The sequence below is a fragment of the Phaethon aethereus genome, assembly GCF_964289735.1.
Source record: "Phaethon aethereus genome assembly, chromosome: 11".
Taxonomy (NCBI): domain Eukaryota; kingdom Metazoa; phylum Chordata; class Aves; order Phaethontiformes; family Phaethontidae; genus Phaethon; species Phaethon aethereus.
Window position 1 is genome coordinate 6025735 of NC_138587.1, and position 25978 is coordinate 6051712.

The following is a 25978-nucleotide window of genomic DNA, read 5'->3' on the forward strand; positions in this document are numbered from 1 at the left end:
GTGCAAGCACTCGATGAGGGACCACCAGGATTTAAGCAGTCACCACCTCCAATGGGCAGTTGGTGTTGCTAGCCTTTCCCAGTCTTTCTTGTACCATCAGGAAAAGAAATGTCAAGCAAATTCTTTTTTCTTCAGGTGCAAACTACTACTCTATGCTTTTGTGATCCTACTGTCTATCGGACCTTAAATTTCCTGCCTTAAGCTCATGTTCAGTGGTCTTGTTCTGCGCAAGATAGACACTACCTCAGAGCTGCCTCATATGCTGTGGCAGATGAAATAATCCCTCTTTAAGCAAACTACTTGAAATCACTTAGAAAGAGGTTGGCAGAAATGCAACCTTAACCATTGTCATTTGTTATGGAAAGACATAAACAAATCACACTTCCCCAAAGAACCATGGCTTGAAAACAAACTCACGGAAAAAGGCACATGCTTCTGTTCTCTTCTAGTAAAGCTCAAAGAAAGCTTGGCTTACACATACTTGTAGAATAAAAGGGAGAAAATTTATCTACGAATTTCTAAGTAAACTTTCTGGATCTTGGTCCAGATCAGAGCAAGTAACTCACCATGTACATCCCCAAAGCATGTAGCTAGTAGCATACCAGGCAGAGCAATACAGGATGGGAACCACTGCAAGGTAGGAGCAGAGGATAGTGTGGTCTGCATGCTGGCATAAGCAAATTAATCTCTTCTCAGACACACAGTGCTCCAGGGACTTCAGGTCTTGCTTGTGGCGTAGTGTCAGAGACTCACAAGCCTTTGCCTACAAGCACATTCATCCCCATACCATGAGGAGCTTCGCTGCTATCCTGCTCAAAGGCCAGCTATGCCTGAGTCAAGAGCCTGGAGATAGGACCATGGCACCCTGTCTGTTGTGTCAAATTTGTTTTCAGATCATATTTTCCTCACTTTATAAGCAAGCAAGCTTCTGGTTGCCACTGTTACAACCAAAACTTCAGATTTACAAGCTAGGCTAGTATTTTTCACAATTCACATTCAGATCCAGATTTACCAAAAAAAACTACAGAACGTTAGCTCTCTGCATGACCCGTGTGGCACAAAATCCCACATCCAGTGGGATTACAATGCCACCCAAGTATTCAGTCATTTAGATAAGACCTACGTCTTTCCCTCCGAGCAGGCATTGCCACGTTGAAACAGAAAAATAAAGATTGATGAACTAAACTTGAATCCCCACCATACACTAAAACTGTGGTTCAGAAAACTAGGCTGCATGTATTACAGTGGTTATGTTTAATATCTTATTCTGCTACCTTCAAAAACTGAAATCGCAGCATCTTCATATGTACTATTGATAGGAACAGGGATGTGATGAAGCACGCAGTGATGAGGTCTGTATTCAGTTTCATTACCAGTGTTTTTCTCGGTTGCAATTATTTTAATGAAGTTTTTCGCCTAATTAAGATTTCACAATTTGGCATAGGAAGCAGATACAACACCTGATACAGTATGCCCTGAAGCCAAACATTCCCATCAGCTTTAATGGGCATTCGGATGGCCCCTTATGGATCAAGGCAGAGACATTTCACTGATCAGGTGTGTGAAGACAACTCAGACACGAGCCACCAGAAAGACATAGCAAAAAAGGTAAACTCTACTCACTCAGAAACTCAGGGAAGAATGCTGCATTAGTGAGTCATCCTTGGGCAGTCTTTGCTCCTCTGGGTAAGTCAAGTCATGTTGAACATATGAAAACTGGCCGTGTCCCCTGAGGGGCAGGAAATAATCTCAGTGAGAGACCAGAGGACACACAATCCGTAAGGGGAAAGGGTATCTCCTAGCTTCTATTAAGAGATATTTTTTCATACTTGTGAATTCAGTTAGGTAACTAAGTCTCTGGCTGCAGTATCTTGACTTTTTTCTTTCCTCCAATAACAATACAGTTCTAAACTGTTTACAAAACACCAGTGCCCATGTGGGATAACAAAGCCACCAGCTGAGGAGCTTTTCCTGCTTAGTGAAGCCTTCCTCTCCCCTTCTTGTTTTTTAGAACTGGACAACTCCATCCTACAGCCCCTTGGAGACTCAGGTAAGTCCCCCACCTTCTCAGCTCCTTCTCCCCACAGTACACAGGGCATGGCACCACACCTTTGTGACTACTAAAGTGGCCCCTTTCATGCAAGAAAATGAGCTCAATTATTCTAATTCCAGGGGGGATGTGAGCAACATTTTTTGCCTTAATACTGACTCATCATCTGTTTCAGACTCCAGTCCATCTTTAAAATGAGACTGTTAAAATGAGACTGTATTAAAGACTTAAAGAAACATTTTAAGATTTACTCAAAATAGCAGAACAAGCATAGAAGTGCTGTGCAGTGGGCTAAGCCTACAAGCTTTTGAGTAGGAGGATAAAAAGCTCTTAACCTCACAACCATTTTCTTACCAAAACCAGGTAAGAGCCTCAAAAAGGTCAGCCCAAAAACCACACAAAACCTGCTTGTTTCAATTTGCAGGATCTCAGTGGATTACTTTGGGATCAGACAAGCCCCACACTGACACCTAACCACCCTACAAAGGCTGCTGATTCTACACCTTACCTTGGAGAACAGCCTTGACTTTGCTCTCTTCCTCTTACCCTTATTTATCTGCTGAAGAAGGAGGAAGGCCCATGGCCCTCTCCCTTCCCAGCTGAGGATGTTTTCCTGAGTGAGGGTTCTTGAACCAGTCGGCACCACCTGAAAGCCTTTAGAAGGGGGAGATATGCCCATTTATCTGCTTCCTACCCACCACAGCAGAAGTGGGTAATGCTTATCTGCTACCTTTACTTCTGACAATGACCTTCAATTGGAGAGTCCCAGCTGGAGGCAATCTAAGAGACCTCTCAGATTTTGACAGTGGCCCTCTGCAGTCCTCACTATGATCGTTAATCAGGGTGTCGCTGATTAGAGGGTGAGCACACCAGGCTGTGCAACACCCACAGGCTGGGCTCTTCCAGTAATAATGAGCAGGTGTTGGAGACCGTGCCATCTAAAAAAGTGTAGAAAGCACCATTGCCCCCTTAGGACCTTACTTAATGGTGCATCCAAGACCCTGTTGTTGTAGACAAAAAGCCTGCACCCAATGGCTCTGCATTTATTTGTATTGCAAACACACACAACGCAAGGTTTCTCTGTTAGTTAGAGGACGCTGCTGGGGGTTTGGTAGGCAAGGTCAAGACAACGTTAGTCTGCTCTCATAAAGCATGAGGAGGTAAATCATTCTGTGCAACTTGGAAGTCATTCAGATGGTACTTTTGGCATTCCCCCCCCCCCCCCGCTTTTGTTCTGTCAGTCTGAAGAGAACAGCTCGTGTGATGTAATTTAGAATGGAGCTTTTTTAAAGCTTTCACTCAGGAAAAGCTTCAGGAGCTCTGGGGGTATAGCTTAGCTCCGAGAAATAGAAAGAAAGCAAGTTTGCATTGACAGCTTGATCCCAGAGAGAGGTGGCTGCCTGCTTGTCTAACAGGTCCTCTGGGTCTGGATGAGGCAGAGACAGAGGAGCAGTCATATTAAGTGAACGCACGCTGCCAATGTTAAAGGAACAATTATCATTATTCTGCATAGTTCACTGTTTGCTACTGCTATTTCCTTCAATAAAACCTCTTTTCGCTTGCCAATTGGAGCTTGTCATGTAACAATATTTCTTATGCACAATACACATACTAAAATGCCCCTGTGTTTTTAATACATTTATAGTTGTTAACAATAGCGGTATAGTGACAGAAAAAATGTACTTGCTTTGAATACAGAATAGATTGAAAAAGGAACAAACCAGAGGCCCTGCTCTAAAGATTAATGGGGGTTAGATTTTGCCTAATCTCAGTGTTAAAACAGTGACACCTCTTCCACTTCTTTGACACCCACTTTTTCCTCCCAGGGCCTGGGCTGTGACCTCCTTGCTTGGAAGGGGTTGTACACCTGAGCCTTGAGCGAAAGCTTCAGTGAAAGTTTTGATGTGGGGAAGCGTTGAGGAGAGGGCTGAGCCACCCCCATGCCCAGGCAGCCCCGAGGGGGACGGACGAGGGGTGCTGCTCCTGGGGCTTTGGAGAGCCCAGTGAGCTGAAGGTTGCCCAGCCAACCCTTTGATCCTTGTGCGTGGTCCACAGATGGATGGGGGCATGCTGACCTACCCTCTAGCAACACCTGAAACCTCTGGTGGTCGCTGCTCACATCAGGCACTAGCAAAACTCCTTGTGAGTGCGGTTTCTTGCAACCCAGGACAAACAGCTGGCGCTGGGGAACGGCTGGCATTTCACCGAGGCTGCAGGAGCTCTGCAGCTCTCCTCTGAAAGCTCGTACAATGAAGACATTGTGCTAGTACTGCACTTGCCAACGTTACAAAGCCAGGCGGAAATGACCACAGTGAAGGTGCCACGGTGAGAAGAAATTACGTGTTTGCGCTTGTGAGTAGGCTGAACCTAATATTTCATACAGCCAAATGAACAAGCAACTGTTTGGAAATCTCTGTAGCACGGTCATGAAGGGAACTTTCTTCTGCCATAAGATTCATGTTTTCTAAGAACAGTATTTTGTTCTGAACCACTTAATATACACAGGAAAAGACATCTTGAGTGTTCCTGGACTCTCCTACACTATCCAGGAATAGTGATAGACTGTGAGTTTAAGCACATCCTTCCACTGCACAGCGAGAGAAGTGTATTTAATACTGTGAGCAGAACAGTTACCATGTTTGTCTTTGCCAGAGCTGGCAACACCACACTGTCCTAAAAGTACTTACTTTATAATTAAGAAACAGTGAATGTCATCTGTGTGCCTCCAGAATAGATGTTCTGCATCTTCGGTGGCCCCCAGGAAAAAGAATGTTTTGTGAAAAGATGTATAGCATGATATATCTTCTGCTTCAGATGTTGTTAATTGCTCTGTCTACAACTCTTTCTGAGGAAAAGAGCAAAGAAACCCAGAGAAGGCCACCATACTGGAGGCGGTTCTGGTGCCTGATCTCTTGAGATCCCTGGAAGTCCTTCCACTGACATCTGCTGATACTGGATCAGGCCTTTGCAGAGCTAAATAAATAGTTTCCCAGCACGGTCCAGCAAAGACTGCCCAGCAGCACCCGGGGAGGGACTCAGGTGGTAGTGAGATTAATAATGCTTGCTATAGCGGACAAGTCCAGCTCCCAGTTGTGTTCCAGTATGGCATGCAGATGAAAGAGAAAAAAACGAAGTGTTTGCTAGGAAACTCTCTAGAAGACATAAGTCTCTCACAGATTGCCACTCATCCCTGGATTTGAATCAAAGAAAAGCTTTTATAACTTATTAGAAGACGTAGGGTTTTGTAGTCATATATTATCACATGCCAATTCGCCACGAGTAGAGCTTTAAGAACCATCTATGAGAAATGCTGCATCTTCTGTGATTTGCAGCTCTATTTGGCGGCGTGTAAGCTGTTTGGATATATTCTAAGTATATATGTGGTTTTGATGGTGTTTCCCCTCACCAAATCAAAACGCTGACAGCCTCTGAGCTCCTCTGGCATTAATGCTGTGCAAGGATATCTTTGTGACCATAACCGTGTGTAATACCTGCTTTGGGAGTAAGCTCTTGGCACACAACTTCAATGTCATTCAGAAAGTGGTGCAGTTGCCAAAGACCTTGGGACATGAAAGGAAGACACTGTGCTGTCTTTTCGTTGGAAAGCTCACAAATTTTGCCTAGAGATCCCTCTGATCTTTTCACTTTTCAATAGATAGTGCTTACCAAAAATAAAACTGAGATTTTTAAGTGCTTTCTAAATTTCATGACACAGAGTTTTATGTGGGGAAAAAAATTCTTTTGTAATAAACTCAATATTTTCTGTTTTACATTACCTATAAACTTCTCAGACTAAACAGAGTAAGCAATTACACAAGCATGTCCATGGGTGAGACCTACCTTTAGTTACTGTGCCAGTGTATTAAATAAAGCCTTGTCAACTTCTGGATACTGCGTTCTGGTTAGGTTTTTGTTTCTGAAACTTGATCATATTGGCAGACACTTAGCCTCATTGATGGGGTGAGTAATTAACCATGAGAGGAAGGAATGAAGACTGAATTAATGCAGCAGTGCTGTAGAGGCAAGGATAATAATAATAATAATAATAATAATAATAATAATAATGATGATGATGTTTGCTTTTTCTTTAATTTGAAAACAACATGATCAGTTCAGATAAGATAAGGCATCAAAATCTCCAGCTTCACACTCTGAAGGCAGGAATAAAGAGAATTTGAGAGTTTTGAGTTATCCCTGCAATACAACAAGCAGCTGCCCATGGGCACTGGGATGGACCTGCCCCAACACCCAGTGTGGGGTGTCCATGCAGCCCCATCGGTGGGGTGGCTTCAGGGGCTTTGCCTGGGGCTGTGCATCCCAAATCCCTGCAGCCCAGGGAGGTAACAGGGACTGGCATGGCCCTGTGGTGGCTGGGGTGACCTGCTGACATTAATGAAAACAAATAGGTGCTCTGCTTGGAGGGGGAAGGACAGGGCTGTGTGTTTTCAGTTAGGGTTCAGTTTGAGACTGACTTGCTCTGAGTTTGTTTAATTATCCCTTTTAGCAAAACATCAGGAGAGTGCAGCCTTGAAACAGAAAGAAACAAAAGAATATGGAAAGAAGACTTTATTTTTCTTTACAATAGCTTTTTAGGGCTGTTTCATGCAATAGAGCTGCCACAGCACCTACAAGATCCAAAAATCCAATCTGCGTCTTAAATTCAACTTCAGAAATAGCTACTTCTTCTCGCAGACTCCCAGAGAGGATGATCTCTTTCAAGAGCTGATGGAGTAACAACAGGATGCCAGGATGCCCTGATCATAAATTGGAGGAAATTAATTCAAAACAGGCAAAAGAAAAAAGAATTACCTATCAGCAAGCAGTATGTGAAATGCCACAAGATCCTGCTGCTCTCTGGACTAACCCCAATTACTGCAATGGATTTATTTCCTGGAGGCCATTTCATACAGTCACATCAGCCAGGACATAAATACAGACCTAAAGAAAAACTTGGTAGGAAAGAAAACAGCGGCTGAAGAAGAATTTGGAAAATCCAATCTAGAAACAAACCCTAGGGTCTCCGGCACGGCTCTTCCGGAGGATGCACACCCATATCCCGCACCCTGGCCCATGGGTTTCAGTGATTGCGTTGCCTGTTGGCCAGCTGAGGTTATGTTTCTGCTGCAGTGAACACTCGATACCAAAGCTGTGAAGTTCCTGCAAAAATCTGGTGATTTATCGCGGTGCTTCTCAGCCGAGGGCTCCCGAGGACCTGGCGCCAAGCTCCGACACGGAGCGATGGAGAGGGCAGGTCTCCGGGCAGGCACCTGTAAACCAGCCGGTGAACACGCTACAAAAGCAGTTGTGAATTTTGCTACTGTGTTCTTTGAGAGCATGAATTATGTCTGGTGTCTAATGCAGATGATGATGTCTGATGCAACAGGGACTTTTGAATTAGCACATGAAAACCTTTTCGTAAAGTGTTTGGTCCTCCTTCTTGCAAAGTCTGTTACAACTCTAAAGTGTAAGCGAACAACATAAAATTCACACTGATCCCTTCAATTCTTTTTAAGCATCCTCAAATCCAACTTTTTTTTTTGCTGCTGTACATCATACTTTTTATAGTTAAAACTAATTTTAAAGCAAAAAAGAACATAAACAATATACACTGACTCTTGACACTCCACTGCTTTTTTAAACTAGAATAATAAAAATTTGCAAATGAACAAAAGAGTGGGAGGAAGATATCTGATTTACAATGTTTTTGAGATAAAGAACACTATAAAAAAAGATCAATGTGAATAATAAAGCATTGTTAACTGAGTCATGACATTTCTATTCTCAGTGAAGATTTGAACAGTAGAGCTCTGCAAATGAGCACCTTGTGCCATTTTCAAAGTGTGAGGAAGACATATAATTATAATTTTTAAAGTGAAGAGAATTTTTTAAAAACCTCTGTGAAAAAGTTTATTGAAAAACATATCGACATATCAATATGACATAAATTACTTTAATTTTATTAAACTAGGAGGGGGGAAAACCTCTTTTTGAAGACTGGCTGCAGAAAACATTCCTTGAAAAGAATTTTCTTTATTAAAAACTCTTTTGCTAAGATGAAACAGCACTGAATGTCAGCACTACCGTATATTTATTCTGTAACTCTCCCAACAGCTGAGATCCATAAAAGAAACGTATTTTCAAAACAGTTTTAACCTCCATTGTCTTGATCATTCATATTAACATTTTTCATGTCACCTATTGAAATCCCTTAAAGGAACCTTTTATTCAGTCAAAATTAATGAGGCCATTTTCTTAAACAGCCTCCAAAAAGTAAAAAGGATGTAATGTTGTGCATTTTATTTTACATACATTTTCTGCCATTTCACTTATTTGTGTGATGCGAGTAAAACTTCATATTTATGCTATCAAATCTGCAGAGAAAAGTGATTCTGAAAGAGAAGAAAACTAACTCTGCTCTTGCTGTGTGCGCAATTTAAATCCACAGTGATAATACAGCATTGATCAGATTACTCCAATTGAGTCATGTAGTGCTTTGGCATTCCTGAAGTTAGGACCCAGCTGTGAAATCATAGTTGGGGCCAAACTTTGCTGTTAGGTGAGTGCACATGGCTCCCATTTTCTTCAAAGGGAATGACACACATGGCCAATATTTAACTTTCACCTCTTCCATTCTTCAGCTAGCAAAGCCAGAACCAATGGACTATATGCAGGCAATTTAATAGAATTAGGAATATAATCAAGATTTTCCAGGACTTACTGATGATTTGAGCTATATAATTCAATACACCTCAAAGCACAGATGCTCAGCATATTCCGAAAATCAGGCCATCTCGAATGTCTTATTTTAAGCAGGTAAAATCATAAATCACTTTGAGTATCTTGGTCATTGGATCCTAACAAACAGGGCGTAGGATAGCTCTTCAAATCATAAGCTCCAATTTCTGGGTTGGCTGGGATGCCTGGGAGACTAACCACATCCCAACCCATTTTGGGTACTGCATTTGCACACATTTCTCCCTGCCATTACCATTATGGACTTGAACACTGGGCAAATGTCCCTCTGCAGCAACCGTCACCTCGAGAAAATCTAGGTTCTGCTCCTGCAGATTGCCTGGGATGGTCTGGACTGCTGGGATGGCCCACAAGACTTTGAGGTGTAGGTGTCACAGAGAGAAAAAAGGATGCATCCCAAAATCTAGCTGCCCCATGGTGTATGCAGATCTTCATTTCAACTCAAGGTCAAGCGGAAACATTCTTACCATCCTTGCTGACTCTCCTCTTCGCTTTCCCCCGACTCCATCTGTTCCTCACCCATCTCCTTCGTTCCGCACTCGCCTCCCTCTTCTTCCTGTGTCCATCTGTTCCCTCCTTCCTCAACACAAGTTGGGGAAGGGAAGTAAATTCAGTCATTCACTGAACAGATTTCAAGATGAACGCCCTCCCTCTCCAGTTCTAACTTCATTCATCATGGTAAAAATTATAATGAATAGAAATGTTGAAGGTGAAAATTTATTAGGGATTGTGTTGCTTTCTTATATCAAAAGCAGTTAAAGCTGCATATAAACATTGGCTTCGTTCATTTTTCTTAATATATGGTATAATTAGTGAGAAATATTAGTGGAAGTGCTTGCCATGCAGTCCATCAACACATGCCTGTCAGAGTTTAGGATCTGGGCCAAAATTTTTTGCCAGCCCTGTGATAGATTTATAATAAGCCTATAGAAGGCTTTACAGTCATCTGGGTCACTAATTCATGAAGTTAAAATGTATGCAATGAGGTCAAAAATTCACTATTGATAAAATACCCCCTTGCAGGATTGCACCATTAGCTTTGTTGCTGCAACAGCAAAATAAAGTAAACCCAAAGCTCTTGTGAATTACCAGTCCATCATCATAAATCAGAAGAGAAGCACTTGCACAAGTTCATGATGTCATATGAAGCCCAATATATATATTTATAGCCTTGTGTACTATTTCCTGTTTCCATACGACAAAAACAAACAATGTCTAAATCCCCTGTATCCTTATGCCTGCGCTCAGCAAAATGTAATGGGCAGGAACCTATGAATGCACCCATGATAATTTAGTCTGGAGCAGCTTGCTTCAGGTCAGCTGTGATGCCTGCTCTTCCTCTGGCCTCTCCTACGTGGATGAAAGCAGTTCCCATGGAGTTTGCTCCATCTGCTGTAGTCCCACACCCCCTCCTACTTTGCCTCCCTGACCCTGGGAGAGAGGAGGAAGGAAGATTTAAGCCTCTAAGCCCTACGTGTGGAGTGGATGGCCTGGCAAGCACAGCAGAGGTGGAGGAGCTCACCACCTATGTGAGGACCTGGGCTTGCCATGACGAGGGCCTGGGGCATCTTGTCCGCCAAGACAGCTAAGCCATGGATGTTGGAGCGTGGGCTGCAATTTCCTCTCTCCTCCTTTGATGATTTGGGAACCTCAGCTAAGGTTTCTGGGGTGTTTGGGCATGGATGATGCCCCACATTTCATCGCAGATCTCCCAGCCCTCAAATTTTCTGTACCTACCTGAAACAAGAACTTCTGTGTTTGCCAGTGATCCTTTGCCCCTCTTCTGAGGTGAAACTTTCTCTCTTAGCAATTTGATTTCTTTTTGGCTTCTGTCCCAGCAATGAGACGGGGGTAACAGCAGCCGTGCACCACCCCATGTAGCCTCCTCCTGCAAGGAAGCACACGCGTTTCTACTTGCCCCCAAAGGCACAACTCCTGAAGTCAACGACTGTCACTAAGTGGCTGGGGGTCATACATGTGCCAAACCACATTTACTGACAGTGTCCCCCTGAAACGTTGTTTTGTTCTTCCACCAAGGCAGCTGCACCAGCTCCTGGCCTCTCGCGGCGCTCCCCGGGGTGACGCCAAGCGGCGAGGATCATCCCGGCAAGCTGCTGGCCCCGTGCGTGTGTCACACCGAGCAGGCATACCCCTGGCATCCCCTCCCGTTGCTGCTGGCAGACAAATTATGTCCTTCAGACTGGCAAGAAAAAGTATTTTGCTTTTCTTTTTACTTTTTCTTGTTTGAAACATGGCCATCGAAACCTGGGGTTTGGGTTTCATTCTACTATGAGTCTTTTCAAACCAAATTAGTTCAGTTCAAGCCTTTATACTTACAAGTTACCATCCATCAGGTCTGATGTAGCTCTGCCTGCTTCATCTCAGGACTGAATAGACATGGCACACAGCTCTTTCAGTGATGAGCATGTGATATATTAAATAGACAGGCAGCGACAGCGGTGCATGGGATAACAAATGGCAGGGAGATCAGCCAGGATTTCCTTTGGTTCTTTCTCTGCGCTGATACACAAAGATGCCTCACAGTGAAATTAAAAGGTTACATGTCCTAAACTGCTGGAGTTTTCCCCACAGTTCACCATTAACCCTTGGGACTCCTTGCCACAGGGGTGTGAGGCAAAGGGCCACTGCCAGGATGGGTGGGGAACAAATACCACCAGCAAGTGGAGCCACAGGCTCCCTTGTCCTTGGCTTTTAAGACATGTATGAGCCCTTTGTGGGGTGATAGATCAGTTCTCCTCCTCCTCTTTCGGTGGCAACTCCCCCTAACCCGCTGCTCAAAACAGCTCTTTAGCGTTACCCGTATTGCTGCAGTCCCTGCCCAGCAGCAGAGAGCACCTCTACCCCCTCCAGCCCCTTGCCAAAAGGAGACTTAGAGCCCTTATATGCCGCTATATAAAAACTAATTTCAAAAGCATGCTAGGAAACTCCAGCCTCCTATTCTCTAGGGTTGCAAGACGCCAGTTTGTGCCTAGGCCAATGAAGAGAGAGAGAGGTCAGGGGACCTACTGTAGATGCCAGCCTTGGTATCAGTGCTCCTCGCTGCTAACCAGAGGCATCTGGGGCTGGCATCAGTGGGAAGTGAGTGATTTACTTTGTGCCTTCATGAATTTAGACACTGTAGTCACCCGCCTAAATCACCCAGCATTAAAAAAAAATAGAAATATCATGTAAGTATTGAGACTATCTCTATCTGTAATACAAGCATGGGTGAACGATCCCAGTCTTCTACCACAACAGCCAAGGCAAGCCCCAGCTTCCTTGTATGAGGAAGAAAGTTGCTATTTCATGATGCTATTTTAAAAAGGCACATTGTGGGGGTTTACCTCTAGCTGCCACTGCATAACAGTCTCACACTGAATAAACTGAGCTTTCTTCATCATGGTACACTTATTTTTCCCTTTTAATTCATTTCAGTGGATGATTTCTACTCGTTAAAAACACAGACATTTGTGGATATCTGAAGCTGAACACAGGCTCTTAAAAAACAGTAACAAAGTTTGACGCTCTGCCCATCTCTAATTGTAGTTTAATTTTTTTACGTTCTCATTTAACAGTAATCATAAATAATATCAGTTGTACATAATATATTTTTTAAGCCTATTTGGCTCCACTTATTTGTTCCAAACTCTCAACTTACTACTGTTCACGCAGCAACAAACTATAAAAGAAAAAAAAAGTGCTAACCACATTTTTTTATGCTGGTCTAGCATAATCTTTATTTCTTTAGACATTTTGTGCAAACATTAAATTGATAAAAGACATAATGTAGATGGACCCACAGCTGAACTGAAGGTAATTGCACAAAAATGAAATGGAGACCTATAATTGTACACTGCTTTAGCCTCTATCGCACTGTTTTCTGGAAGCAAGGATCTTGCTTGTCATAGCAAGTTGCTTGTTATGGTGATTGCATGAAGACTTGATCTAGCTGTACAAGACAAGTATAACATTACTTAAAGGGAGCTTTTCAGACTAAGAGTCTGACACTAAAATGTACTGTATTTTCAAAGATGTAGTACGCTTTAACAAACAGAAGAGTCCTTGAATGACAGCTTTTGTTACCCTTTTGTTTGATGGTGCTATATTGAAAAATTCAGGTTATGTCTATGCCTTTCTATTTCTGGTTTTGATTTCTCTTCAACAGCACTTCAAGAATAAAAATTGACTCAAACCATGAATAGTAGAAGTCGGTGGATACAGTAAATGTTAGTCTGGCATTTACTGATTACTTCTGTCTGATTTTTTTTGAGTGTCATTTGTTGAATGCTTAAATGCATTCTGTGGGCCATTGTACCGTTGCAGAAATGGGGAGCTTAACAGATATGTTGTGATTTAAAATATATCTGGTTTAGACTTTTGGCCCAATTTTGAAAGTGGAAAATGATAGAAATTGTCATTCTTGCCTAGGCCTTTCAATCTGATCCCTGTGTATTCAACTGCTCAGCCTGTTTGTAGCTCTCAGCCTGGACAAACAAGAGTTGCTTTTAAGATTGGCACCTGAATAACAGGTGGGGCATGTGTCACAAATCAATTATTATCCAATAAATCCAATGCATAAGCAGGACATTGCTTCCTCCAGAGCTCTGCTACTTTAATTAGCACAACTTCTCCTGGAGACAGTATGTTATTGAATGAAAGTGCGAGAAAAATTGTGGTATGTCATGGATTTATAAACACTGGAAAACAATGGTTACTGTACATGTACCTGCATCCATACATCATCCTGCATGAGTTTTCACATTTTGGACTCAAGAGGCTGGCCAAGAAGTCAGAGGGGGGGAAAAAAGCTGTATTTACTTAGTCTGGGGGGAAAACCATCAACAAGTTATCATAGATAAGCAAAATCATATGTGCTTTGCCCAGGAGGCTGGTTTTCCTATGACCAAGTGTACAACCTGCGGACGAGCACTGCTTTGCACTGCTGGTTCACACCCAGAGGAGCCACTGCCTCTCCTGCCCTTCCCAAGTCTTGCCTGTGGCTTTCCTTCATCACAACACTCACAAAACCTGACATTATAGGTTTCCGAGTCTCCTTTTTGTGCCACTGCTGTCTTACTGTCTCCTTCCCTCCACTTTTCTCTATCCCCCATCACTCCCTGCCTAAGGCCAATCTGTAAACTCTCCAGGACAGGCAAAATCCACATGTCCTTCACAGTAAACTTTGTCATTACTACAAGTTCAACATCAAACCAAAACATCTGTCAACACACAGTTTTAAAGCAGTGATTTAAAGTTAAAATGAAAATGATAGCGTGGTATTTCTTCTTATCCTCTCCCAAGGTCTTACTCTGCTAACCTCTACCCAGCTTTTCTGCTTCTACATATTTCACCACATGAAGGTGATATAAACCAGCACGAAATCTGACTATGAGTAAAAATTTAAATGAATTGCTCACTCATTGTGTAAGTAAGTAGAATCATAGAAATCACAGAAAAATTAGCTTGGAAGGGACTTCTAGATGGCACCTCGTTTGGTCTTTGCCTCAAACCAGCAGTAGCTAACTCTGCAGTAAGAGCAGGAGGAGTTGGGGTCTGGCTTCTCCATTACCCTGGTTATGAAGTGGAACACAACATCCAGCACTGTTCTTTGCCTTCTCTTCTCCAGGCCAACCAAGCCTAGCTCCGTCAGCCTCTCCTCATACATCAGATGCTCCAGACCCCTCACCACCTTGGTGACCTTCACTGGACTTGGTCCATATAACAGTTAGACCTCAAATCGTTGCTTCCCCCAAATTTTAGCCCAATGATCCCAGTGTTTTTTCACCTACCTTGCAATCCACCCATCCCATCCACATTTCCTCCTTTTGGCTGCAAGGCTGAGGGGGGCTATGGGACATAACTGCGGTTTCATCAAGTTTCACTCTCTGTCAACCTTGTCTTGGCTTTTCTTTAATATATGTCAGGTGTACCTGAAAAACAAGAGACTACAGGGTATCTCTTCTGGCTCCTTGCAGCAGAGTGCAAACTAAAACTGCTTTAGAACACTTACTGTACCTCTCAGAAAGTAACGTTTGCAAAACTGACATGTTTGTCAAGATTGATTTTCTGTATATAGCTCAAGAGCAAGCATATCACGAGATTTAAGTAAGATAAAAAGTGAGGCTGTGCTTGATGTGAGATGCAGGAGTTAATCAGCTGTAGATAAGAGCTGATGAGGTTTTATCATCCCAGCCACAGAGAGAATGACTGTGTTTCTTGGCCTCTTGATCGCTTTGGAGGGTAAGTGAAACTATATATCAACCCATGCTTATCTGTGCCTGAGAAGTTCTTTAAGAATAAATTGAGCTCAGAACTCTTCTTAACCTTTCCCCTAGTTGGGGCTTAAAATTAAGCTCTCCCTCTGGTTTTTGAGCTGCTTCTCTGGCATGCTGACAGCATGTGAAGTATCCCATCATCTAGTTGACTTCCAGTCCAACAAGACAAGTGTGGATAAAGTTGTGAAATAATGAATCTGGATGTTAAACAGAGACCAGCTGGCTTTCTTTGCTACAAGATTATCGACTATGGTGAGCTGGCACATCTGCATCTAGGTACCACCTACACGTATATTGTTGGCTGTAAATTTGGGGAAACAGAGCTGCTGTTGAAAAATAACGAGATAATTGTTTTGCCTTCTTTCATATCACAAACTGAAGTTAGGTTATCACACTCAAAATAGATGTCGACTGAGGCAATAGTTCTGTTCTCTCTCCTAACTTGACCCCACCCAGTGGAAGTGAATTATGACTTAGTCTCTAAGTCCACTGAGTTTAAGAGAAAACCTTAAATGCAAGTTCACAAATGCTTATATTATGAAGAAACTTTACTTGTGTAGAGACTGAAGTCATTAGATAAGTAGGGTTAGGCCTTGGAAGTAAACAACTGTAGGCTTGGAAATTCTGCATAAGTTGTTCTTTCTGATCTCTGTCTTAATATCATAAACAATCTTTTTTTTTTCCTAATCCCACCAGATAACCATCTTACAAATGAAAAACATACAGATGAAAAGACTATGAAAGGTATTGTTATGAGTTCTGTCGCAGAATTCAGTATCACAGGCACTTCATCAAAGGGTACCAAAAAAGCGAAGAAATTGTCAGATGCAAGCACATCATCCATTGCTTCCCTGGAGAAATGCAGAGAATTCACTTACATTGAAGATGACGCATCAGTACATCAGAGAGACACTGACGGTATGTTTTATAAAACAGATCACATTTAAGCTGATTTCTAAATAATGCCCATTGCAAGAGTGTTATGTGTATCTAACTTGAAATACATGCTTACATGCTGAACAGGAGGTTCAAGAACATAGCCAAAATCATCATTAAGTTGCCCTGCAGAGGTTTTTGAGATAGACCAGAATCTGTAGATGATATTAAATTGTCAGTGATATTAAAGTCACAGAAGAGGAGCTTTGAGTCTATAGGGCAACAGAGCGTTTGTACTTTTGTAATGCGTGTTTGCACACAGGTACTAGTGTCGGTATCAGATAAACAGAGTATCTCGCATGGACATGTTTCTCCCGAAGAGCAGAGGCTGTTGCTTTTGCCAAGGGTACCACAGCAGCTGCTGTGGTTGCTGAAGAGATGCTACGTCTGGTGGTCAGCAGTTCTTGTACGGATCATTACATCCAGCCCTGCCATTCTGCTGACCCGTCACCAAATCCCCCCTCTGCTGACTACGCTACAAAACTCACATGGGTCAGGATGAGGAGCTCTCTTCATACTCGGCGCTGCTCCTGCGGAGAACTGTCTCTGATGACTGGGCCAGGTGGATACACATGGATAGGACTTCTGGTTAGTTCAGTACACTCTGTGTTTTGAAAAAGCATATTTGAGATCAAAGCGCTATGGAAGGTAGTTACAAACCAAAATTGCAGCAGAAGCCAAGTAGTTCAAGTGCATTTTCACAAATGAACAATGCTGAAACACAACTTGCTCTGGGGCTAATAGTCAGAGATGTCTTACCTTTTCCAAAAAGGAGCTGATGATTTTTATTGTGTAAAAGCACGAGTTAAAGAGCCTAATACCTGCATTATTTTTGTAAGATTTTCAGAGGTAATAGTATAATAACCAAGGGTTAAGGAATAGAATGGGTTGTAAACGTTCATTACAGGCCAAGGGGCATGGCTCCTGCTAATCTAAATAATATAACACCCCTGATTTTAGTGGAATTATCCAGAGAAACAGCTATTCCTGGTTATTCCAGTGGATGTGAAAAAAGGGCTTCTGTAAAGCATTTTTAAAGTGTGCCTTTTGCAGTAATGGATTAGCGTGTTATATCCAATGGAGTTGGGATCTATCCCGTATCGTATTGGGTCTGGCTGAGACGGAGTTGATTTTCCCCATAGCAGCCCTCACAGCGCTGTGCTTTGTCCCGGGAGCGAACGGTGCTGATAACCCACCAGGGCTTGGGCTGCTGCTGGGCAGCGCTGGCACAGCGTCAGGGCTGTCTCCGCAACGCTCCCCCCGCCCGTGGGCTGGGGGTGGGCAAGATCTTGGGAGGGGACACAGCCAGGAGGGCTGGCCCGAACTGGCCGAAGGGATATTCCATACCATATGACGTCAGCTCAGCAACAAAAGCTAAGAGAAAGGAGGAGGAGTGGGGGGCATTAATTTTCCGATGTTTGTCTTCTGGAGCAACCGCTGCGCGTACTGAAGCCCTGCTTCCCGGGAAGTGGCTGAACATCGCCTGCTGATGGGAAGTAGAGAGTCAATCTTGTTTTCTTTCGCTTCCGCACACGGCCTTTGCTTTCTGCGTACTAAACTGCCTTTATCTTGACCCATGTGTTTGGTTTGTTTTTTTTTTCTTTCCATCCTAATTTCTCCCCCCCGTCCTGCTGAGGAGTGATAGAGCGGCTTGGTGGCACCTGGCATCCAGCCAAGGTCAACCCACCACAGTCCTTTTTTGGCACCCAACGTGGGGCACGAACCCACCACCCTGAGATTAAGTCTTATGCCAGACCCAATACACATATATAATTTAAAACTTCCTAAATTAAGAATTTCTAAATACAGATCAGCGCAATAAACAACCATGCTCTCCAGAAACCATTACTATCTCCATTTGTATCGCTGATCCTGTAATAAAAGGGATGTCTCCGACACATCTATTAGAATACATTTAATGCCCATGAAGGATCTGAAGTATTTATTTCATTTAGGGGACTTGTCCTCTAGTTGAGATGCTCGCTTTTTCCTGAGTTACTGGCACACAGGTGTATACCATATGATGCAAATAAACAGATTTCATGCTCCTTAAAAAAGCTAAAAGTGAAGGAAATTAACAAAAAAGAGCCAATCTGTGCTCAATTAATAACGTTAAGGGCTGGATGGAAGCCAAGAAAACCAAAGGAAGCCAGATTTGTGGTTGTCACTGCATACTCTGCTCACTCTACTCTGACAAGTTACTGCTTATTCCATAGACACGAGGCCAAATCCTGTTTGCTGGTGCATGGAGAACCTCTGAAGGCAGTGACAGCTGAGGAAATTGGTGATTATTTTGTTCCCTGCACTCAGAGAGGAGCCCATCCAAAACTCATAGGTCTCACCAAGGGTGACCATCGTGGCCACAGCGAGCTTTGGACCAGGTTTCTTCAAGACATCATCTGCGTGAGCAGGGGGTGAGCTGACAGCCACCAAACAAGAGCAGGAAAATTTAGAGATGAAGCAGGCTAGCAAAATTATTAGAAGTTCTTCTTCTGCACTAATTAATCCACTAATGTAGAGAATGAGGGCTGAGGTCGTTGTTCTCGCCGAGACAAATGCAGTAATGCCGTTTTGCAAACAGCAGGGAAAACAGAGGAGAAAACAGGAGATTGCATCTTCTTTTATGCAGTTTGTGGCTAATTTATTTTCAAATATATAAATGAATGCATAGGAATGGATGTTTAATTGCTAATATCTATTATTTATATACATTACCCTACTTAAAACAGGACAAAAAAGCCTCACACATGCAGATTTTTTGAAATGTGTTACATCCATTATCACAGTTCATGGTGTGTGCTCTGATGGGAATTTAAAAGCATCTTTACTGCACATCACAGACTCTGTGCTGAAACATTACTTTATTATTAAAATCTTGTGCTTTTTGTGTGCTCTCTTTCCTGGATGAAGGCTTAAGAATCATATCTATTCTCTCCAAATTACATAAGCACCATTATGGTTAACCCAGGAGAAAACCTGTTATTAGAAAACAGATCTTTGGAGAGGGAAAAAAAATTTTAAAGATCCTTAATTGATATATAATTTTGAATTTCATCTCTCACATCTGTGTATAAGAAGGAAATTTCATAAACATAATATATCTAAGAAGAATACTCTTAATTACACCAAGGACTACTGGATAGAATGATTACATTTTCTACCGTGTAAATTTCCTACAATTAAATGCAGCAGTGTCACCTTATAAAATGTTTCAATTTTATAATTATTTCAGTTCATTTAGTTAGAAAAAAATATAAGCATGAATTTACTAAGTATCACCGAAATCTAGTCATTCTTATTCTAGAGAACTGACTTGGAAGTTAGTTGTGCTTGTCTGAACTTAAATAGATCTTGACATATTTAAATAAGTATTAAAATTGATAACATTGGCGATGATATGCTACTTAGAAAGAAGTTCAATCACATGCTATTTATTCTTGCTACCTGCTTTAACTGCCTTTTTTTTTTTTTAAAGAAGCTGGGATGGTTCTCTTGATTTTGTTTTTCATCAAGAAAGCTTTCTTAAAAACTAAAAAAAAAAAAAAAAAAAAAAAAGAACATAATTCTGGAAACTTCCTGGCTTCCTGGCAGTGAACTTTATGTTACGTGAGAGAGAAAATGCCACAACAGAACCAATGCTGTTGAATGAGTTCACAGTTAGTCATCCTAGGGCAAGAAATGTGGTTATAACCATATGCTTTCCTGAAAGAACCAATGAAAAGGCATTCATATTGTTGAAGGCATTTTTCCTTTCCAAAAACAAGGAGGGAAAAAAAAATTGAAAGGTCTGGGTCTTTGCGCTCCAACTGGATTCACACAGTCAGAATCTCCCACCTGCTCCGAGCCCTGCTGCACCCGCAGGCAGCCTCCCCAGGTGCTGTAGCTCAACCGTAGGGAGTTAATTAGTTGATTTTTGAGGGGAACAAGTATAACACAAAGTTTTTGTCACGGTGACCAGGTTTTCAGGAATATTCACTGCCTCCAGACACACATCCTAGCTGATACTGTTGTCCAAACACTTGTCTCCTTTCAAAAATTAACAAGTCTGGGAAGGAAAGAGGTGAGAAACCCGTTTCGGTGGGGAAGTGGAAGGGCCCCGGGCTGAGGATCGATCGGCACTGCCCTCCGTACATGCTGTTCTCCAGACTTGCTTTTCCTCCCCGTCTTTGGCTAGGCAATCCAGCTGCCACTAAACATTTTTACTGAAACAGGCTACTCACAGAAATCAAACTATAAGCAGATGGTGAATCTGCACCCTTTTTTTCCCACGTGTGTACGGATTCGGTCTTGTTCATAAGATCATCTCAGTCCTTACGCAGGTGCCATATCGAAGTCACGAGCCAGAGATGCACCGTCCCGTGCACCCAGACTGACCACGCAGAAAAGCAAGAACTAGAGCTGGAGAGTCTGCGGGCCCGATCCATTCTCCACAAAAGCTTTGGGTGTTCGCACGTTGACTTCCAGCAAGGATTTACTCAGACCGTAACAGACTTACAGCTCAGATAGGAATCGTTTAAACAAGAAGGATTCGCTTCACTTCTGAGCCCTTCGCATGCAGGCAACAATGCCCCTGAAAGGGGTTTTTTTTTGTTGTTTTTTTCTTGTTTAATTTTTTTTTCCTTCCCAGAAATAGCAGGAGCAGCGTGACGATTTTTGTCTTGAATTGTCACCTCCAGTGCCACGTGCGTTGGTCAGGTAGCACACGTGGCATCACAAAGCAGCAGCACATCCAAACTCCTGCAAGGCTGCAAACCCCCCAGCAGAGCATCCCTGCTGCGTGAGGTTCACTCCTCTGCTGAAATTTATAGCCCAAACTCTTTTAAAATGCTTGGGCTATAAATCATAGAATCATTTAGGTCGGAAAAGACCTTTAAGATCATCGAGTCCAACCATAAAGCTGGTTCAGAGTACTTGTTCCTCTGAACTTCACTGCCACAGAATATTTTCATTCAAATTACTTTCATGCCGCTGTTGTTTTTCCAGAACAAACAACATAGAAAATAAATCCTTTCATTTGACTTTATGGAAGTAGTTATCATCAATGTATTTTTAGCCTACCCTGAGTGCTGTCTTGCATCTCATTTCTGTGTAGTCACACTCGCCTGAGCCTGGGTAATGGGGTAATCGAGCATGCGCTTTTTCTTATGTCTCACTGCTTTTCCTTTTTCTTAGATGAGTGCGCAACACTTATCCTGGCCTGCTTGTTCTGCCAATTTTGGGACTTTCTTATAATGCTGCCTGATACCTGTGAACACTGGCTGACAGATACCTGTTGTCCATCCAATAGATACTACCAGACCTCCAACGAAGACCATACCAACAACGACTGCAACTGTGACTGTGACATTGATTGCAGCCTCTTTGAGTCCTGCCACGAGACTGGGGAATGCCTGGAACTCGCCATGGAGATTTCTGAAGTCTGCTATCGTTAATAGGAAAATCAGTGACAAAATTCCTCAAAACTGCCTGAAAGTGAACTGGCAGAGTACAAAGGAGCAAAGTACACTTTTTTTTTTTTTTTGAAAGATGACAATAATACCCAGAGTGTTTGCCAACCAGGACTATGTGCATCATGCTGCTCCCACCCTGGAGGTCTGTATATCTGTACCATTCTGGTTGTATGATTTCACAAACTGCTGAAACCAATAAAGGGCAAAAAAGGGTATTCTCCTTTGCCATAGGTGACAACAGAATTCCTAAGTGCCAAGTGTGCTCGATGCTTTACCCACTGTCAATCCAAGGCTTTTATAAACCTCTAATTGCTTTAAACACGGATTTCCCCGTTCATAAACACAGGACAAATTAGGATATTATTTTAGGACCAATATATGTTAGTTCATCTTCCTAATGGATTCATACCTAAACATGTACTACACATTGTTGGTTATTATTAATAATGTATGATATAGCATCATTTTATAATTAAAAATTTATTTATTCAATCTCTTAAAACACACTTATATGCTCAATTTAGATAGAAAAGAAAATTAAATGAATTAGAAACCATGGTAGCGGTAATTACAGCAAATGTCTCTAAAAATCTCCAGTGAATTTTGTAGAGGAAGCATTTTAACAGGGTAGTGCAATTCGACAGTGTATTAATGTGCGTGCCTATGGTTATGTAATAACAGGTTATGCCTATTGTTCATTAGTTATAGGAAAGGGCTCCTTAAGTGTAATTAGCCTAAATGGGAATCGACTGCACATTTCCAGAGGAGAATTACCCCGTGGATAGCCAGTAACTCCTTTGCCTGCTTTTCACCTGTGAGGTTTCTGCAAGCAGCAGAACATTGCCGCCTATTCTAGCGGAATCGGGCATCTCCCCCTGCGCACAAAGGATTACAAAACGACAGTATCTACCCTGGCCGTGCTTTCAAACTCCCTCTATCTCTTTTCTGATGGCAGGTCTGATTAATAAAAAGGAAATGCATATTGCACATTACACATATGGCAACAAAAGCATGTAAATTCAGCTGCCTGAGGGTGCACAACGCACGTATTAAGCACAGAGGAAAATACAGAGTTGATTGCTCACATTAGATATTGATAGATTAACACCAAAGACAGTGTTTGCTTCCTACAGGCACTAAAAATCCACCCAAAACCCCCACTGATCTCAGCGCAGAAGTGCCCGGGGAATCCCAAGCAAGAATCCTGGACGAGGTGCTGGCACACTCATCATTGCTGAAATTATTGAAGCCGGTTGTTTAATAATCTGAGTTTCAAATCTGTAGTCCTGACACAAAAATATTTAATGGAAACAAAAATCCATGTCAGTTCCCACCCCCCACCCCCCCAATTCTGGAAAATTCATGTTTTCAAAAAATCGGACAGTAAGGAGTAGGCAGAACTTTGATTTTTTTACAGGTATCTTACAAAGCTTAGTGACAGGACAACAAACGATAGACATACAGTGAGCAGCCCAGCACACCTTGTTTCTGTGCTCCTTCCAGGACACTGGTGGGAAGTAAAAGAGGTTTCCTCGTTTTAATTGTGACATCACACTGTAAATTGTAGCCACATAATGAAAAAAAATCATTAGTCCTTAATTGCCACACCAGCGCTAGCCCGCTGGCTGCCTGAACCCAGGTCCAAAAAGCACTAACCACCACCGCGTGGGAGGCTCTGGTGTTGCACACCCTGGGCTGGGCAATGCTGAGTTTTAATGCTCCAGGTTGCACTTTCCCACGGATTTTTGATCTTAAATCCCCCAATACTGAGCCTCACAACTGAACTGTCAGTGCAACGTATTGGGCCACAGCGACTTTGGATCATTCCACTTTCTACCATAGGTTCTCCTCAGCAAAGTGGCAAGTGGTCTTAGATGAATAAAGACACTGACCCAAAACATTTAAGAGTCAGAAAAGGAGAAAACCTGCCCCACATACCATTTCTTAGAGAAGTACCAATAGAGAGGCACATTGGCGGCCCTTGCTCTTGATGCTGCCGTCCAAAAGGGAAGATTTCATGTGCAATGGCTGGAAGGAGACCAACAGAGGAACCCAGAAGGTGGTGTACACCAAAATGCTGCTGCAGAGTGACCCAGTGATGGAGAACTTGTCTTGCAAGACAGGATGCCTTCTGAACCCGCAAGGTAATACACATTGACACATACTGGGATCACCCATGGCAGGTGAGGTCTCCATGCATCAGCTGGGAAACTGAATTAAGAACTACCGGCACAAATACTTTTTTTCAACTCTTTTCCTAGGAATCGTTATTCAAAAGAGGCTTTTTTCATGTTTCAATCCATAGGTTGGCAAACTGAGGTCATGTCTACTACAGGGCACGGGTAAGGTCAAAGACAGACTTACGATGGTCACAGCCATAGCCATGGCTAGACAGGATGTCCCAACAATATGAATTGGATCACACTTTGGGGTATATTGAGAGCTGCTGCTGTAGTGAATGGTGGTGTTTTAAAAACACAGCAATGCCTCCTTGCCTAAAGCGTACAATGACACCTTGCCTAGTTTCCTGCTTTAAGAAGTAGGTTTTTAGAGGCCTTCTGTATCAGCAAATGAAACCTTGAAAAATGTGCTATTTCGTTCAACGTAGTAGAAACAGCAGTTTGTGATGACTTTGTTTTCTGCCATATAATTGCTAATTGCAACATTGCATTTTCATGACACACAGGAACCTTTTAATACATTGACACCAGAGAAAGTCAGTCAGACTTTTCCATTTGCTGTTTCAGAAACTGGGTTTCCCCTTTGGAGAGCCATCCTATTCCCACGCTAAACCGACTTCCTAGGCCAAAGAAATACCCCTTTATCAGATTTAAACATGGGTAGACACTCCAGTGAAACAGAAGTATTTGGAACAATTAAGGCACTCTCTGTATTTTTTATTTACTGGAAAGGAAGGTCTGAGCGCTTGAGTAGGAGGCGTTTGGGTGGATGGCTGTTCTGAACATGTTAGACTCAGTTGTGCTCCTGGAGAGATGTCAGCTCTGCAGCGTGTGAAACCAACTTCTCAGAACAACAAATAAAAGTTACCATTTTGCAAATGGGAACATCACTCTGATACGACGCCTCTCCTCAGCACCATAAATGCGCTGACAGATTGGTTGGGGGAAGAGAGAGACAGAGATAATAACGAAGAGTTATATTGCTACCTTCTACAGGAAGGGACCATGGGATGCTCTCTAAGGATCTCCTCTTGGAAATGTCCCAGCAGTCTCATCCTTAAGAGGAAAATGTCTTTTCACCTCCTTTCCCTGTGTTCTCAGGACACAATACAGATTAGGATGCAAACTCTTTACAGCAGAAATTGTCATTTGCTAGATATTGTACTGCACCCTGCACACAGAGGACTTGAACATGAAAGGCCTCAGGGAGCTTCCAAAAGGTTAAAGACCAGTTAAAGGAAATTAAATTCTCCCACTGAACCTGAGCCCTTCTGTAATGTTGTTCTGGTGCCTTACTCTCTATGCGCACTATGAGTCCCTTTAGATATGGGCTAACAAAAACTAGCCCGTGTGCACCCCCAAACGCAGGGAGCATATTATATTATCTCCTTTGACTTTTCTTCGCTTCCTAGAGCATTTTGATTGTTCATACTCTCTTAAGCAATCACAACCAGAATGACCAACATCTTCCAAATGTCAAGACAACGCACAACTCTGCCTTAACTCCAATGCTACAGCTGAGCTCTAGAAGACTTTGGTTCTCAGGAAGAAAGCAAAATAGTGGAACAGTTCAGATGTTCACAATTGTTATGCTTGTACAGTATTGAAAAACATTCAATAGTGTTGGACTAAGAAAGTATGTATCTATTAAATTTTTCTTATAATTACATGAAATGGGTGGTTCCATTGCTTTAATCTTCATCTATGTCAAGATATATTTTAGGCCTCTTAGGCAAGATAAGTTTCCTATTATGCAAGAAAATAAGTTTACCAAACAGACTGGGATTTCCGGGCACCGCTCCACTATAATTCACAGTAACTGAGTACTAATCATGATTAATAATCTATCATTCCTGTGGTTTAAAAAAAAAAAGGGGGGGGGAGGGAATTATTGAGAAATTGCACTTTCTCGTAGCATACTTCATATCATTGCACAATGGAACAATTCTATGGAATTCATTATTCTGCTGGTAACAATCAAGATTTCCTTAACATTGCACACGAACAGGAATCGTTGCCATCTGATGCGTGTTCCATGGCCTGTGCAAAATGAGTTGGTGGGTGCAAGCCAATTCATAATGGATGTGTGCCTGTATCACAAAAAACACCAATTATATGGTACCCTTAGGAAAAATGCCAAGGTCTGAGTGTAAACAGAGCACTTTCTGTCCCAAGAGTTAACTCATCTGTGGTCAGAGTTGAAACACAATAGAAAGAGCAATGCTGAACTGCATCTACTGCCTTCGTAAAGAGCTTCAACCTCCTGAGGTATCAGCTGGCACCTCAGATCCCCTTTAAAATAAAAGAAAAATCACTCTTAAGTGACACACTCAT

General features: G+C 42.4%; 1 protein-coding gene across 1 annotated transcript in view; it reads left to right on the forward strand.

The window, feature by feature from the left end:
* The window catches only part of MDFIC2 (MyoD family inhibitor domain containing 2), a gene marked incomplete at its 5' end in the record, with an annotated part of 46005 nt that extends 24200 nt beyond the window's left edge, over window positions 1-21805 (forward strand). The window contains 3 exons of the mRNA XM_082004506.1: window positions 2012-2050; window positions 15775-15996; window positions 21187-21805. Coding sequence (XP_081860632.1) covers window positions 2012-2050; window positions 15775-15996; window positions 21187-21446 — 521 coding nt within the window. The 3' untranslated portion in view covers window positions 21447-21805. The remainder of the gene's footprint in view (window positions 1-2011; window positions 2051-15774; window positions 15997-21186) is intronic.
* Window positions 21806-25978: the final 4173 nt, after the last annotated feature.